The 17,848-nt window shown below is 39.9% G+C and overlaps 1 protein-coding gene across 2 annotated transcripts in view; it reads right to left on the minus strand.

Moving 5' to 3' along the window:
- The window catches only part of Fam168b (family with sequence similarity 168 member B), a 39,030-nt gene that overhangs the window by 15,938 nt on the left and 5,244 nt on the right, over positions 1-17,848 (minus strand). For both annotated transcript variants that reach the window (XM_069989470.1, XM_069989468.1), the window contains exons 2-4: positions 12,425-12,488; positions 11,489-11,569; positions 1,442-1,525 (exon numbers count right to left, since the gene is read on the minus strand). In XM_069989470.1, the coding sequence (XP_069845571.1) occupies positions 1,442-1,525; positions 11,489-11,558 (154 nt within the window). In that variant the 5' untranslated portion in view covers positions 11,559-11,569; positions 12,425-12,488. The remainder of the gene's footprint in view (positions 1-1,441; positions 1,526-11,488; positions 11,570-12,424; positions 12,489-17,848) is intronic.

Consider the following 17,848-nt stretch of genomic DNA (forward strand, 5'->3'; position numbering starts at 1 on the left):
ATAGCACCCAAGCCCTGAGTTCAAGCCCCATGACTAACCAAAAAAAAAAAAAAAAGAGGTGCAGAAGAGAGACAGTAGTCCAGTTAGGAGAAAGTATGTGAGAAAAAAAGAAAGAAAGTGTGTGAGAAAAAAGCAATACCACAAAAGAAAACCTATGTCAACCAAGCACCAGTGGCTCACACCTATAATCCTAGCCCCTCAAGAGGATGAGATCTGAGGATGGTGGTTCGAGGCCAGCCTGGGCAGTAAAGTTTGTGAAATTCTTGTTTTCTATTATCCACCAAAACAGGCAGAAGTGGAGCTGTGGTTCAAGTGGCAGAGTACCAACATTGAGAGAGGGGAGAATACACACACACACTGTGGCAAAAAGCTAGGAGTCTAAAGTTTAAACGTGGACATATCACCCTGATTTAGGTGGGCAGGAGGCATGAACCGCTTTTCCCAGGAGAAGACTGGGAGCAGAAAGACCAAGTCAAAACTTTCCTATAGGTATAATTTTGCTAAAGGCTGGAGAAAGCTAATAATACTAGATAAACAAAAGGATAGACTACTGAGGCAGAATTCTGAGTCAGAAAACAGGAGGAATTTGGTGAACACTGTTGCTCTCTCCTCACATGTTCTCAGAAGTAAAGAACCCAAGTCTTGCAAAGTGCCACCTGTGGAGAACAAGCTATGTCATATGGCTTGACCACTTCTGCAAAGGATTCACAAAGTCCTCTGGGCAAATAATGGTTGAAAAAAGCCAACAACAGAGGGTGTTCACTCACAAGAGAAAATCCCACTAAATCAACAACTTTGTAAGACTGACCCAAAGCAATTCCACTTTCAATTTTTTTTCTTTCTATGCTAAGTTCCAGGGCTTGAACTCGGTGACATAAGCTCTCTCCCGCTTTCTTGCTTGTGGCTGGCACTCTACCACTTGAGCCAAACCTCCAGTCTAGCATTTTACTGGTTAAACTGAGACCCTGGGCTGTCTTTGAATCATAATGCTCCAGGTGTTAGCCTCCTGAGAAATTTGGATTACAGATGGGAGCGCCAGCACCAGCTTTCTCTTTCTACTTTCAATTTTAACAACAATTTTTCAAATCTAAAAATGTTCTCTTACAACATGTTACATGAAAAAGACTTTAAAAATATAATCACAGTGAAAGAAGACTAGTGGAAAAATCATCTGCGAAACAATTTTCTAGGAGTCACCTCTGTTCCAAGAAGAGAGGTCTGACACAAAGAGTTATTTATAACAACTCACTGATTAGAATAAAGATTGGGTGAGGAGAGGATCTGAAAGCAGTATCTACAGACTGATGTGAAGGAGAATTAAGACTTTAGGTTACTTATCAACAGGCTAACTTTATGAACTGAGAAATCTACTCAACCCAAATCCTAATTCCATGCAACGCACTTCTCAAAGATTATCTATTGCCTTCTCCTCAGCACATACCTGTCTGGAAGGCAGGATTTGCTCCAGGGTACATGTTAGGAGAATACGCAGGAGCTGCTGCTGCATAGCCCATGGGAAAGCCAGCTGGAAAACAAAACAAACAAAACAAAAACACATAGAGCACAACATGATGTCATTGTCAAAAGTAATCTTACAACTAAAGCTCCCACAAGCCCACAAATTTTACAATCATCATCTGTACAGCTCCACAGAGATGCACAGGACCCCCATGGCAGTACATGTGCCCAACAGCTTATCCCTGCTTGTCTTCTTTTCCTCAAAATTTTGATGAGTAACATCCATCATCAGGGTTTTTAAACCCACGAATAAATGCTCACCTTTCTACAACTGGACCAATTTAGAACATGAGTTAAGAAGTCTACTGTCAAAAGAGTATTCGGCACCACGGCACATACCTATAATCCCAGCACTCAGGAGTATCAAGAAAGTAAGGAAGCCAGGCGCTGGTGGCTCACGCCTATAATCCTAGCTACTCAGGAGGCTGAGATCTGAGGATCACAGTTCAAAGCCAGCTGGGCAGGAAGGTCCGTGAGACTCTTATCTCCAATTAACCACCAGAAAAACAGAAGAGGTGCTGAGGCTCACACAGTAGAGCACTTGCCTTAATCTGAAGAGCTCAGGGACAGCACCCAGGCCCAGAATTCAAGCCCCATGACTGACAAAAAGAAAAAAGGAAAGCAGAAAAATAAGGAAGCCTGGGCCAGTAAGACCTTGTCTTCCTTTCCCCTAAGAACTAAATCAAGGGTTAAGGTATAGCTGAGCTAACTGGTAAAGTGTATGTTTAGCATGTATAAAGCTCTGGGGTTATTTCCAACCACTAAAATAAATAACAATACCTAAGTCATAGTATTACTGCAAAGGAAGGATAAGTGAAGAAAAAATAAGGGGAAAGGGAGAGAACTAAGAGGGGAGACAGGGGGGGCCCAAGCTGCAATTAGGAAACCCTAGCACTTCCAACAGTTTCATTACAGACTCTAATCACATCATTTGCTACTTAAGAGGAGGAATAGGGATGCTAATAGTATTGTGGCTTCACTGGACTAAGTATGGAGGAACCAGGATTAAACTGAACTTGAATGCAATAGCTTATAAATAACACTGCTAGCAATGAGAGGCAGTGACTCCAAAGACATAGCCGTTATCATTACATATTTCTATTTAAAAGCTAGTTTGTGGGCTGGGAAGGTGGCTCAGTGGTAGAGTGCTTGCTTTGCATGCATGAGGCCCTGGATTCGATTCCTGAGCACCACATAAACAGAAAAAAACCCGGAAGTGGTGCTATGGCTTGTGGTAGAGCGCTAGCCTTGAGCTGAAGAGTTGAGGGACAGCACCCAGGCCAGAGTTCAGGCCCCACGACTGACCAAAAAAAAAAATTAGTTTGTGTGTGTTGTTAGGAGTTTTACCTAAAGCCTCATGTATGATGGGCAGGCAAGTGCTCTACCACTTGAGCTATCCTCCAGCCCAAAAGATAGTAATTTGGGGGGGAGGGGGAAGAAGAAGCTATTACTCTCAGATACCATTATAACCTTCTACATTACTGTCAAGCCTCTTCATATTTTTAAGTTCTAATCCCCAACGTTCCCAAATTCATGGTGACTGAATCCAGGTATCAATGTCATTAAACGTCAATCTTCTTACTGAAGATACACAATGAAGATGATCTTTATTAACATGTTAGGAATCCTTAGTGAAATCAAACCATAGCCATTAATTCCTCAATTTCGTACAACTTATAGAAATATAAGGCTATTGTAGTAGGAATCCTACCCTCTTAATAAGGTGGCCCTCAGTGGAGAGAGACTGTCACCTGCCCCATCCAGGGGATTCTCTTTCCCCTGCCCCCTTCTGCCTAACCCCTGGACATTAGAGACCCTTCTTTATACTTGGCACAGAGCCAATGAAGCAAACCAGGCTCACTCATCTTAACTGCCACAGCTATATGTGGAAGTTCTTCTCTATCCCCTCACCTATGCAAAAAGGTGACTGAAAACTGCAGGCTTCAAAACTGTTAAATCCAAGAAAGGGGGAGGGGGACTCCTGCAGACTAATATAGACCAACATATTGAAGGCAGTATCATGTCCCCTTAAAGAGTCCAGATAGTAACAGTCTGAAAACTGAGGGCTGCCTAGGGTTAGGTAAAGACTAGGGACAGGAGAGAGGGGTCTGGATTGACTTCCAAAAGGAAAGTTTTGTGGGTGAGTCTTATTTTTGTTGTTTGTGGTTCTGAATACAGAAATCCATGTCTCGCAAATGCTTAGCAAGTACTCCACCACTGAGGTACATATACCCTCAACCCCTGAGTGGATTTGAAAGTTCTAAATAAAGCTATTTTCTCTAATCACCCCACCCCTGGAAGCCCTGAACAGCTATCCCACTTTCACAAGCTTCTACAAGCAAGCCCCAAGGTTTCTGAAGAAACAGGGATCACCAATTCTATGGCTCATAGTAACCTCTTCAAGTGACCAGCTCGTCTCCTGTATGAATCCAATGCTTCCAAGGTGTTTTCTTTGCTCTTGAAACTGACACAGAACCGAAACCTGTTACTCTGGGTTTCCCTCCTAGAGTCTCAATTCTCCAGTTGCCCTCTTATTAGTTAGAAAACAAGCAGTACTCACATAAACTAAATTTGCTAATTTAGAACAGTAGTGTTCTGTGGACTGAGCTTTAAAGGCCCCAATGTAAGACCATGTAAGCTGTCATGCATAGCTGTGGTGGACAATGTCACAATTTTTTTTAGTGGTTTCATTCTTACAATCTGAAACACCATTAAACTAGATCATATTCTGTAGACTCTGCAATAACTCCCACAGAATCCAAATTTCCTCATCTTTTCCCATAAATACAGAGAATTGTCTACTCTGCAGTACTATTAAAGTTTTCTTGGGCCTTGTCATCTCAACCTTCTAACAATCATCTGATATGCTCTAAAAAATTAACCAGAAAACATATACAGCAGGCATTTTAAACAGTCTAGTAAACAATGATCATCAGATGCTACCCATGTCACCCATTCTCCTGGGGTGTGTCTATTGCTTCCATCCTCGCATCTCTCCCTCTGCCACCACCCTCACCCAGATAAACAAAATTCACTTTACTTTTTCTACTCCAAGATTCTACCTGGACTACATAAAACCCCCGAGACAGCCTACGCCACCCACCAGAATATTGGGTTAGCTGGTCTCAGGGTTCCAAAGTAGTGTTTCTGCCTGTTCACAACCATCATCTTCTTCAGGGTGTACTTTAGTACTCTTGGAGCTTGCAGAGACTGGAAAGCCCTGTCTCCACAGTAAGGGTCAGAATGATCCTGCACTTTAACCACTTTTCTGGGTCTAGTCACTTCTATAAAATCACTTCAGAAAAGCAAAACTAAGTAAAAAGACCAATTAGAGGGATATCTATAAATTACTTAGGATATAACCCCTCTGTACAGTATTTTCACAATTAAAAATAAATAAATAAATAAATTACTTAGGATAAAGAGATAATAACACTTTAAACTAGAACAAAAAGCCAGTAAAGAAATAAAGCACCAACAGACAGAGACAGCTAGCACTACAAACTATAACTATAGTGACACCATTTCTCACACCAAACTAGCCAAGCCTGCCAAGCTAGATATCATGCTTGCTGGCATGATTGTGAGAAAGAAAGAAAAGAAAAGAAAAGAAAAGAAAAGAAAAGAAAAGAAAAGAAAAGAAAAGAAAGAAAGTCAGAAAGAAAGAAAGTCAGAAAGAAAGAAAGTCAGAAAGAAGAAAGACAGTGAAGTCCCTATGGAAGTAATCTTGGCAATCTTTTTAAAAACTGTATGAACATAGCTGGTGGCTCATGCCTATAATCCTAGCTATTTGAGGAGGTTGAGATTTGAGGCTCACAGTTCAAAGTCTGTAAGACTTTTAAAAAAGTAAATTATATTAAGTGAACTAAGCCAGGCCCAAAAAAAACATAGGTCCCATGATTTCCCTTATTTGCAATAACTAGTATATGTCTGAGACAAGCAGAAAAGGTGAGATAAGATGATGTTAGGCAAAATGAACCCCAAGATAAGGACACAAGTGGTTTTTCCTTTCTTGCTATTGTTTCTAACATATTTATAAGGTGATTGTTTTGTTGCTTTGTATGTTCCTCCCCCATGGTATAACCCCTGTTTTCACTGTATTTGATGTAGGTATAATTTGGGGAGGGGAAGGGAAAAAAATGGTTTAAATACGGATACAAGTGGACCCATTGCAACAATGAGATGTACAAGACACTGTGTGGAAAAACCAACTTTACAACTTTGGTGAAGGGGGGGAAGGAGTGTAGTCGTGGAGACGGGAGGGCAGGGATGGTAGGAGGAGGCAACAATGCTTGATAAGAAATGTACTCATTATCTTGTCCATGTAATTGTAACCCCTCTGTACAGTATTTTCACAATAAAAAATAAATAAAAATTAAAAAAAGAAATGTACTCATTGCTTTGCTCTTATAATTGTAACCCCTCTGTATAGTATCTTCACAATAAAAAATTTATTTAAACAAAAACAAATTTAAATATTATTTCTAGGCCTATAAATTTCTGGAAGTTATTTTGCACATTTTATCATTTTATAGATTTTAAGTATTTTTATTTCTAGTTCCATAAATTTCTGGAAGACTAGAGATTAACAAGTATATGTATAAATGGGGCTAGGCAAAAGGCAGCTCTTACATTATTCAAGAAATTATCCAGAGAAATTTGTATCTAAATTATTTAGATAGAACTGAACTGTTATCAAAACTTTGGTGTTTACCCCAAAAATATCACTGATGTTTTAAATGAGAATAAAATAGGCATAAATGGTGCAGTTTTTATAATGTTCTCTTCCTGTTCTCTGGTTCCTTCATTGGGTGTTGTGAGGACTACCTAGTTTACAGTACTTGGTAATTACTGCAGAAAAGGTCACAGAAAAACCTGCAACAACTTCTAATACACCACTGATGCAAGTAAAATAATGGACTGTCCCCAGGCCCTGAGTGGGTGCCCCATAACTAACAAAAACAAAAAATATCAACAACAACAAAAAACCTGTATGAACACTTACTTTTTTTTTTTTTTTGGGGGTCCGGTCGTGGGGCCTAAACTCTGGGCCTAGGCGCTGTCCCTCAGCTCTTCAGCTCAAGGCTAGCGCTCTACCACTTGAGCCACAGCACCACTTCCGGCTTTTTTCTTTTTGCTTATGTGGTGCTGAGGAATTGAACCCAGGGCCTCAGGCATGCAAGGCAAGCGCTCTACCACTGAGCCACCTTCCCAGCCCCTGAACACTTACTTTCTGCCTCAGTAAACACCTTCCACCTGTAGGAATCTACCTTGAATGTAATTTCCAAAAACAAACTCACCACAAGGCTATTCAGTCTGTAGCACTGTGGTACAGGAAGTAATTCAAAAACTTCCAACACCATTAAAAAGAAACTGGTTGAATAAAGTAAGGAAACTCCAGAAGATGGAGATAGAGACTATATAACTTAGTTATGTAAAAACCTAAAAAAAGAACAAACCAACTGACATGGGATTCCTGGAACATGTACGCTGACAATGCAACTTGAAGAGTGCCTGCATTGCTAGTCAAGAACCTGCTGTTCATTAGTAAAGAGGGTAGGTGGGCCAGCAGCCTCCAACAGTAATGCTTGTAACACAGGCCTCCTCCAAGTGTCACTCACTGTTCCAGAGTATCAGAAGGACAGGGTAGACTTTTACAATTGAGCACTCCAATATCAGGTTCTCCCTACCCAATTCTGCTGCTTCCCCTTTTAACTTTCCCAAAAATAGATGTGTCTCAATTTCATCCACTGTCCATGGAGGAAATTAAGATACATGAATATGTCAGTTTAGGGTACTTAACAATTCTCAGCATGGAAAAAAGACTGAGTATAAGCTCTCCCCAGATACAGGCCTCTAACATAAGGACAAAGAACCATAAAAGGTTTTTGGTGGTCTTGCAGGGCTGCCATGATTTCAAATGTAATGTGTGTGTACATACATATATATGGTGTATTAAGTTAAAACCAACTGAAGTCTCCTTTAAGACATGCCAAGGCCTGGCACAAATGTAAATGCCAAGTACTTGGGAGGCAGACATTGAGAGGATTCAAGTTCAAGGCCAACCTGAGAAGAAAAGTAATCAAAACCTCATCTCAACAACAGACAAAAGCTGCCATCCCAGATAAACAAGAAATTTAAATAGAGGCATTGGAGTCCAGTCCAGCCTAGACAAAAAATTGATACCCCATCTCAAAGCACAAGGGTTAGGGATATGGCTCAAGAAATGGAGCCCCAGAAAGGCCAAGGCTCTGAGTTAAAACCTCAGTATTATCACACACACACACACACACACACACACACACACACACACACACACACACACACACACACACACACACACACACACACACACACACACACACACACACACACACACACACACACACACACACACACACACACACGAGGGGTGGAAAAGAAGAGCTAAATAAGACAAATATACAATTGTAACCTTAAAATCTGAAAGTACTCACCAAAAAAAGAAAATCTACATTCAATGTTATTAGGTAAAATAAAAATGGAATCTCAAAGATATCAAATCAGATCTCTAGAATCTGCAACTATGGCCTTATTTTGAAAAGGCTTTTGCAGACTTAGGATGCTGAGAAAACCTTGGACTACCCAGGTAGGTTCTACATCCAATGGTAAGTATCTTTATAAAAATACCCCCTCACACACACACATACACACATACACAAAAGGGCAGAGAATATAAACAGGAAGACAAGAAGTGAAGTGATGTAGCCACAAGGCAGGAAGTCAAGGACCATCAACAGCAACGGGTTTGCCTTGGAGCTTCTGCAAGTACAACTTTGCTGAATTCTTAATTCCAGACATTTGGCTTTCACAAAAGAAAATAAACTTCTGTGTTTTAATCTAAGTTCCTGATAACTTGTTATAGCAGCAACAGGAAGCAAGTATATTCAGCACAAACATGTCCCAAAAAGAAAGGAAAATTAAAGACAGTCACAAAACAAAATTCAGTAATGAATTTACCAACGGTAAGGAGGAATATAAGTATAAAGGACAATAAACTAAGAAACATATCACCAGAGAAACAGAAAAAGGGCACCAAAACCAATGTGAGTTAATGGGATGGTGGTCAGCTGAATAAATGTATGGCAAAAACATTACAAAAAGAGAAAAAGGATATTAAAAATATGGTAATCCTTTTTTAAAAGTCATGTGTACAGGAGCAGACTGTAATTGTAGCACTCAGGAGGCTGAAGCAGGTACTAGAGCCTAGCTAGCTACATAGTGTGACCCTGTCTCAAATCCCTCCCCTACCTAAAATAAATTTTAAAAAGGTGAAAGAATAAAAATATTTAATCCAAAAGGCAAAGTAGAAATGAACAAACACAGATGTTATTGATGAGAAATCAGTAAATTTCTAGTATTGATTAAATCATCTCAGTAATTATTTTGAGTAAAAATAATGTCTTTTGAGAAAATATCCTTCCTTTCTAGTAAATATAAATAAAAAGAAAGGCACCAGACCAGTCTCTCCATTTATGAGCAAGAGCACCAAAAGAGACACATAATTCCATTCATTTGACCCCAGGGTTTGAATGACCTGAAATGATGATGGGGAGACTGAGATTTTAGATAAATCCTATAGAAATTGTTTGCTCCAGAAATCTCTTTGAGCAGGAGGGAGCAAATGACTCTCCATGGGGCCAAATCAGCCCATCACCCAATTCCAGTATTCTTAGATCATGCCTTGCTGGGTAGCATCAGAGGGTGCTCTTGTGCTAGAGGCCCTGATGAACACCACCACGGATTGGCGATTGTAGGAGAATTAATGTTTGTTTGTTTTTTATAGTAAACCTACCAGGTAATGCTAAAACCAAAGGCTTTGGCTACTTCCCTAGCTCCAGATTCACTGAGAATCCTCTTCTGCTATTCCATTTAGACAGTGTTTGCACTTTAAAAACAGCTGGTATCATCACTAAACTGTCTTCCACCAATTCTTGAAAATTCTTGGGCTGGGAAGGTGGCTCAGTGGTAGAGTGCTTGCCTGCCTTGCATGCATGAGGGCCTGGGTTCGATTCCTCAGCACCACATAAGCAGAAAAAGCTGGAAGTGGTGCTAGGCTCAAGTGGTAGAGAGCTAGCCTTGAGCTGAAGAGCTAAGGGACTGCGCCTAGACCAAGAGTTCAGGCCTCACTACCAACCAAATAAAACCCTTGCCACTTTTTTTTCAAGTTGGAAAAAATAAGAGTGTCAGCAAAAGACCTGAGTGCCTACATAGATTCATAGCAAACAGCACTCACACAGGAGTAAGGAGATGGGTACGAAGCTCCACGAAGTCCAGATACATACACCCACCTACACTCCTCAAATAAAAACAGCACCAGCATCCAAGTAACACACCTCTGAGAGAGGGGGCTGTGACACAAGGCTGCCTCAGGCCCCTACTCAATCTTTCTAGAATAGTCTTCTCCCTCTTTAAAACTTCCTAATCAGTCACCTATTTCCCCTTCTGGTTCTCTCTTAGCAATGTTCTGTCTTGCATATCCTATCTTTAAATTCCAGTTCATATTCCCCCCCCCGCCCCCGCTCCGGCCTCCCCCCACCTCTCCCCTTCTCTCTCCCTGTGCACACACACCAAGCATCTTTCCTTTTTTTTGTTAATTCTTTCTTTGCAACTATTCTAAACTTGCCTGGTTCCATTCTAGTGTGTCGTGACTGGTGACTTTTCCCCGTGTTTTCTAACCATATTGCACAGTAGGTTGAGAATCTGCTAACTTTTTGTTAGCTTCTCAACTTCTGAACCCCCAGGAAGTACAAGTTATACTAGCTAGAGCCCACAAATGTCCTGAATGGCTAGAAAGCATTAAAAAAAAAACTTCCCTTCTCAGAACTGACACAGACACAAGCTTCTTTCTGAGGCCAGTAAGTGGCCTATTTAGCCCACCTCTTTGCAGGAACTCCACCACTCAGACTGCCTGATGAGAGGGCCTTGGCTTCCTATTCCTCAAGATCCTAACCTACCAGTTCTGACTAAAACTCAAACAGCAAATGCCTCCAGGACAGACAGCTGAAAGGCTAAGAGAGCTGATTTTTCTCTTTCATTGTAGGCTCCTAAAATATCTCCTCCCTCCTGCAAGTTTAGTTACCCATTTGCAAAATACTGTACTCCATTTTCTTAGGGTTTTGTAGCAACATAGTTTTCTGTTATCCACCATTTTTATAAAAACTGACAATATACCTGTAATATTACAAATAACTACTTCTTGTAAATAAAGTCACCAATTCAGGCAACCATTATTACTTTTAACCAAAAATGGTAAATTGTTATTTATAGCTTCCCTCAAAGCTGTTTGATAGCTGACTCCACTAAGAAAAATGTGGTAGGATCCCTCCCTGGCCGTAGAAGGTGAAAGTTGTGTTCAATCAGGACAAATCCCAGAACTAATGTCAATACAGAACATGAAGTTCCAGAGTTTTCCGTAAGGCAGAGATAAAGACGATCTAGTCAGAGGTTGCCTTAGAGGGGCTGAACCTCACAGGCCTATGACCCAACATTGAGGCAATACTGAAGAAGAAAAGGCTGAGGCCAACAGGCACAGAAACTAGGTCCTGGTCCCAAGTGCTAGAGTACCATATCAAGTTTTGATCAAAACCATATCTGGGTTGGAATGTGGCTTAGTGGTAGAGTGCATGCCTAGCATGCATGAAGCCCTAGGTTCGATTCCTCAGTACCACATATACAAAAAAATCTGGAAGTGGTACTGTGGCTCAAATGGTAGAGTGCTAGCCTTGAGCAAAAGAAGCTCAGTGACTGCCCAGCCCCTGAGTTCAAGCCCCAGGACTGGCAAGAAAAAAAAACAAAAAACAAAAAACATACCTGTCTCTTGATTTTTCACTTCCATCTGTCTTCTTCCTTAAGCCACTCTGAGCTGGATTTATCCACTCTAAATGTATTTAGGGAAATATATCATGTTTAATGAAAAAAATTTGCTTACCTGGATAACCGATTCCTTTGGCATTTGCATAGGGAACCCCAGAAGATCCAGGGCTATAAACAGGATTCATGATTTCAAGCTCTAAAAGGGGAAAAAAAAACAAAACAAACAAAAAAAACACAAAAAACCAGTGACTTAGCCAAGTGCTTTTGTTCTCAGATATATCTACAGCATTAGTCTCAAAGACAGGGAGTAAATGTCTTTCTCTAAGCTGTAATAAAGCAGTCTATTTCATATGGTTCCAAATCAATAAAGAATAGAAAAGGAATGCCAACTGCGCTAATGGGTATACAACCAGGATATTGCAATCTTTTCTTTACAACTCTATCAGAAACTAAGAGAAAAAAAAGTCCTTACATCCCTAATAATTAACATGGGAAAGTCCTACAAACAGCATAAATGTCCTTATAATAAATAGTTAAAATAAGGCTGGGTGCTAGTGCTAGTGGCTATGTCTCTAACCCTAGCTACTCAGGAGGCTAAACTCTGAAGATACTACCTGAAGGAAGAAAAGTATGTGAGACTCGTATCTCCAATAAAAGTGAACTACCTGTGGCTCAAGTTGTATAACACCAGCCTTGAGCAAAAAGAAAGTTAGTTAAAACCAAGACAAAGCCAGTGCATTATCACGTAACTGTATTATGTAGTTACTTTCCAAAGTAAAGAGATTTCTAAAATAGTTTAAAGTTTTTTAAAAAATGGCTTAGTGACAGAGCCTTGACCAGCATGCTCAAGGCCTTAAGTTCAATTCTCAGAACTGGGGAGAGACCAAATGATGTTTAAAGGCCTAAGAAGGCACATTGTTAATGGAAAAAGTAGAATATAATGCTTTATGTAAAACAATCCCAAGTTTACACATACTTACAGACACATACACCTCTGGGAAAATACAACTACATCTTAATGGAGATACATAAAATATGAATAGTTGATTACCTCTGGATGAGGTGAGTTTAGTGTTCCTTTTGCACTTTTCTGTATTTCTTAAACAACTTTTTTCCTAAAAAAAGACAAAATTAGCTATATATATATATATATATATTCCATATTCTATCATATGCTACACACATCACATTTTCTCTCATATATGAAGTAATAATAATAACAATGCCCTGATAGTGAGAGGATTTTGGGGGAAACCAACAAGAAGACACAAGAAAGGAGAGGCTGACAAGGTGAATAGGATACCTAAGCATATTATATATGTATGAAAACAGCACAACAAAAAACCCTCTAAAAAGGAGGGAGGGGTTTGATAAGGGATAAGAATGATAATAGTGGGAGCTCTAGTTGCACAATCGGTTAGTGCTCGGTACTTGTAAGAATGATAGAGTGAATTTAATCTAAGTATATGCATTTATGGGTAATATCACAATTAAAACTCTTTATACAATTAATGCATGCTAATAAAGTTTTAAAAAAGACAAAAAACAACTCTCAAAGGGAGTTACACACACACACACACACACACACACACACACACACACACACACACACACACACACACACACACACACACACACATCTTCCTTCCCCTGCAAAGTCCCAGAAGGGAGAGAGAGAGACACACACTCTCTCTCTCTCTCTCTCTCTCTCTCTCTCTCTCTCTCTCTCTCTCTCTCTTCCTTCCCCTGCAAAGTCCCAGAATTTAAAGCACTCTAAACTCTACCCTTCCCTGGAGATTCTCAGCCAGCTCCTCCTAATTTTACTACCCCATGCCCTCTTAAAGTTTTTGCTATTCCTGATCTAAAAAGAACTCACTGATTTAGGTAATTGTAAGAAGAGGATCTTTAATTTACAATGAAACCAATGGTGTTTTGCTTATTTTATTCTGTTCAATTTTGCTACAAACCTCAAACTGTTCTATATAATGATTAGTTTTAAAAATAAAAACAAGAAAGTACATAAACTTATTTGTTTACAAAGTACCTGCCTTCTCCATATCCTCAACAGAGCACAGTTCAGGCAAGCAGAGTATACACACTTGCTTATGTTTTCTGCACTATTTCCAACATCAATAAGATGTGTTGTTTAACAGGTATACTTACCTACACATACACCTCAGAACATTGTATGTATCAAACTTCATTAAAAGACAAAATACAAAACAAATCACATCAATGTTTAAGCTTATTTAACTTGCTTAGAAAATAGCTAAGAAGTCTAGTAAAGAGTGTATCTTGGTCTCTAGTGTATCTAGTCTCTTGGTCTCTTGGGAGACACAGGCAAGAGGATCAAGAGTTTGAGCCTGGCCTGGCCTACAGAACAAGACCATTCTGAGCAATACCAGAGATTAAGATATCAAAAAAAAAAAAAATCTCAATGATTATATTTTTTGGTAGGTTTGGGGGCCTGAACTCTGGGCCTGGGCATTGTCCCTCAGCTCTTCAGCTCAAGGTTAGCACTCTACCACTTGAGCCACAGCACCACTTCCGGCTTTTTCTGCTTATGTGGTGCTGAGGAATTGAACCCAGGGGCTCATGCATGCTAGGCAAGCACTCTACCACTGAGCCACCTTCCCTGAACGTTTTTTGCTCACAGTGAACACTACTCACTTTAGCCACAGCTTCATTTCTGGCTTTTCTCCTACTTAATTGGAGATCAGATTTACTACCTAGCCTGGCTTTGAACTGTGATCCTCCTATCTCAGCCTCCTGAGTAGCTAGGATTATAGGGGTGAGCCACTGGTGCCCAGACTTAAACCAAAACTACACAATCTTCCATCACAGTCAAATGGTTAAGTCAGAACCATCCAATGTTCTCAATCTGGGATGTCCAACATGGAAGCCATTTGCAGAAAGTGACTCATGAACATCTGAAAAAATGTGGCCAGCACAGGATCTGTGATGTGTGACTAAATTCTGCAAGATTTACAACAGAAGAACTGTAGAAGCCCTCAAGATACTTCATCCACTTCTCTGGTTCAATCACCATCTCTGAAGAAGTAAACATTTTCCAAATACTATTCTGCACCAGGATGACTTTAATTGAATTCTAGATAATAAGCAAAGTACCATCCAAAGTCTATAAAGAAAACAGAAAAGTTTTGAGTTTACGATCCTGAAAAATCACTATCCAACAGAATTTTTTGCTAAAGTGCAATCTTATACCTGCATTGTTCATAGATATAAATTTTTGATCCAACTTTAATCAGTCACATACAGATTACAGCCACTGTTCGGGATCACACTTATAATGGCTTATAATGAATTTTTAAAAAGAAAGAAACTTGAGACAGTGTTAAAGATCAGATAATATTCTTTCTGCAGGCTATGTGTCAAAGGTCACAAGCACATAATGCTCTCCAGGCTGAGTGAAGAGCAGAAATTCAGTGAAGAAGAAGAATATGATTAGGAGAAAAATTAAGGAGGCAGTCAGCATTTCCAATTTCCTGACTTGCACAGAACTGAGACAACGCAAAATGCATTTTAAGAACAATGCACAAAAGTATTGGAGTTCAAGCTACAATCAAGATAGAAGATTATATAGAGACACAAGTTAGGTTATAACATCACAGATACCTTTACATGTGAGTTGAGCATGAGTTTTCATATAGCAGGCAACAAAGCTCATGAACAGCCCAGCAATTATGTTACAGAATCTCAAAACTGCACTCCTTGATATGAACCCAAAGAAAAATGAAACGTGATCACACCAAGAATTGTACACAGTACTGTGGCTCATGCCTATAATTCCAACTATGCAGAAGTAGGAATAAGAATTTGGTGAGGCCAGAACCAGCAAAACTAAGACCCTATCTGAAAAACAGGAAGCTCAAGTGATATAAGACTTAGGCTGGTACATGAATGTCTATTCCTGTACTTCTCATGATAGTCACAAACTGCATACCCCAAAGAAGCACTGAACCCCAAAGGGGTTCTCATCCCATAATAACCTTACAGTCTATTAATAATACAACATCTGTATCTGCCACAAAAGGGTTTTATAGAGCCATATCTGAATTCTAAAGTCCTGATTGAAATTAGATAGAAACTATATTCCTGAAAGCATCTTTACATTTTCTGAACTGGTCAAGTTTCAATAATTAAAAATTACAAGTTGGGGCGCTGGGAAGGTGGCTCAGTGGTAGAGTGTTTGCTTTGCATGCATGAGGCCCTGGGTTCGATTCTTCAGCACCACATAAGCAGAAAAAAAAGCTGGAAGTGGAGCTGAGGCTCAAGTGGTAGAAAAAAAAAAAATTTACAAGTTGGGCTGGGGATGTAGCTCAATTGCCTAGCATGTCCAAAGCCCTAGTAGATTCAATCACCAGCTCAAAAAGGATACTTCCCCAAAAGTCTCTCTCTCCAATTGGATAAAAAGGCTTGCACTGGATAGCAGGAAATGGAAATATCTTAGAACAGAATATAATGAAAATGGCCATACTGCCAAAATTGATATACAAATTCAATGCAATTCCATCAAAATCCCAACAATGTTCTTTACTGAAATAGAGAAAACAATCCAAAAATTCATATGGAACAACAAAAGACCTAGAATAGCCAAAGCAATTCTAGGCAAACGAAACAACGCGGGAGGGAATCATGATACCAGATTTCAAGTTCTATTATAGAGCCATAATAACAAAGACAGCTTGGTATTGGCACAAAAATAGACCCCCAATAGAAGATCCAGAAACAAAACCACACACTTACAGTCAGCTGATATTTGACAAAGGAGCCAAATGTTTCTTCATGGAAAAAGCATAGCCTCTTCAAATATTGGTGCTGGGAAAACTGGGCAGCCACATGTAGAAAATTAAAAGTGGACCCCAGCCTGTCACCATGCACTAATATCAACTCAAAATGGATTAAAGACCTTAAGATCAAACCTGAAACTCTGAAACTACTCAGGACAGAGCAGGAAAGACACCTGAACTTATAGGCACAGGCAGGAACTTCCTCAACAGAGTCCCAGGGTCACAATAAATTGGAGAGATTCAACAAATGAGACTACCTTAAAATAAAAAGTTTCTGCACAGCTAAAGACATAGCTATCAAACTAGAAAGGCAGCCAAATAATTGAGAAAAAATATTTAGCAGCAATAGATCAGACAAGGACCTAACATCCATTATGTTCAGGGAACTCAAACTAATCCCTCCCAAATCTAACAAACCAATCATGAAATGGGCAAGGGAGCTAAAGAGAGACTTCTCAGAAGAAGAGATAAAAATGGAAAAGAAACACATGAGGAAATGTTCATTATCCCTGGCTGTAAAGGAAATGCAAATAAAACAACCCTGAGGTACCGCCTTACCCCAGTCAGAATGACCAACATCCTAAATTCAGCCAACAACAAATGCTGGCAGGGATGCGGAGAAAGAGAAACCCTATTGCATGGCTGGTGGGAATGTACACTAATACAAGCAGTTTAGAAAGTAGTCTGGCAGTACCTCAGAAAGCTAAATATAGACCTGCCCTATGACTGAGCTATACCACTAGGATCTACCCTGAGTAACAGGAACCAGGATGCAAGCACAAATGCACCTCCATGTTCACTGCAGCACTGTTCACAATAGCCAAGATATGAAACAACCCAGATGCCCCACTACAGATGAATGGATCCAAAAACTGTGGTACCTATATACAATGGAATATTATGCAGCCATTAGAAAGGACAAAATAATGGCATTCTCAGGGAAATGAATGGAACTGGAAAAACCAGTTTGAATGAGGTAAGCCAAGAGCAGAGAAACAAAGGGCACACGGTCTCCCTGATGTGTGGATGTTAAATCCAAAATGCAAGGAGATATGACAATGTAAACAGGACTCGAGAAACAAAGGACCTTCACTCAACTTTTCATATCATTACTAAATGACTCCATGTTCCTGACCACATATATGGGTGTGTGTGTGTGTGTGTGTGTGTGTGTGTGTGTGTGTGTGTGTGTGTGTGTGTGTGTGTGTGTGTGTGTGTGTGTGTGTGTGTGTGTGTGTGTGTGTGTGTGTGTGTGTGTGTATGCGCACATCTGAGGGAAGCTAAGAGGAGGACACACAATCAGAGGGAAATGGGAAAATACATAACAGAGGAGTTCATCAGCTGCACAGCTGCACTGGACATTGATTAAAAAGAACTAAGCAACTCAAGGGCAGCGATGGACAGGAGGGAATGAGAGAGGTAACAGCTTACACTAAAGCAAAAGGCATATATCACCCAATGTGGAAGAAATAGTTGTACTGATATGGCAAAGTAACAGGACTCAAGAAACAAAGGACAGCCACCCATTTTGTCATATCATTGCTAAATGACTCCATGTTCTAGACTATATATATGGTAGATATATGCATGCAACAGTGGGAAGCCAGGAGCAGGAACAGAATAAGTGGAAATAGCCTACACTAAGCAAAAGGAATGTAAATATC

Source organism: Dipodomys merriami, unplaced genomic scaffold (genome assembly GCF_024711535.1).
Source record: "Dipodomys merriami isolate MVZ:Mamm:240054 unplaced genomic scaffold, mDipMer1.0.p SCAF_38, whole genome shotgun sequence".
Lineage (NCBI taxonomy): Eukaryota > Metazoa > Chordata > Mammalia > Rodentia > Heteromyidae > Dipodomys > Dipodomys merriami.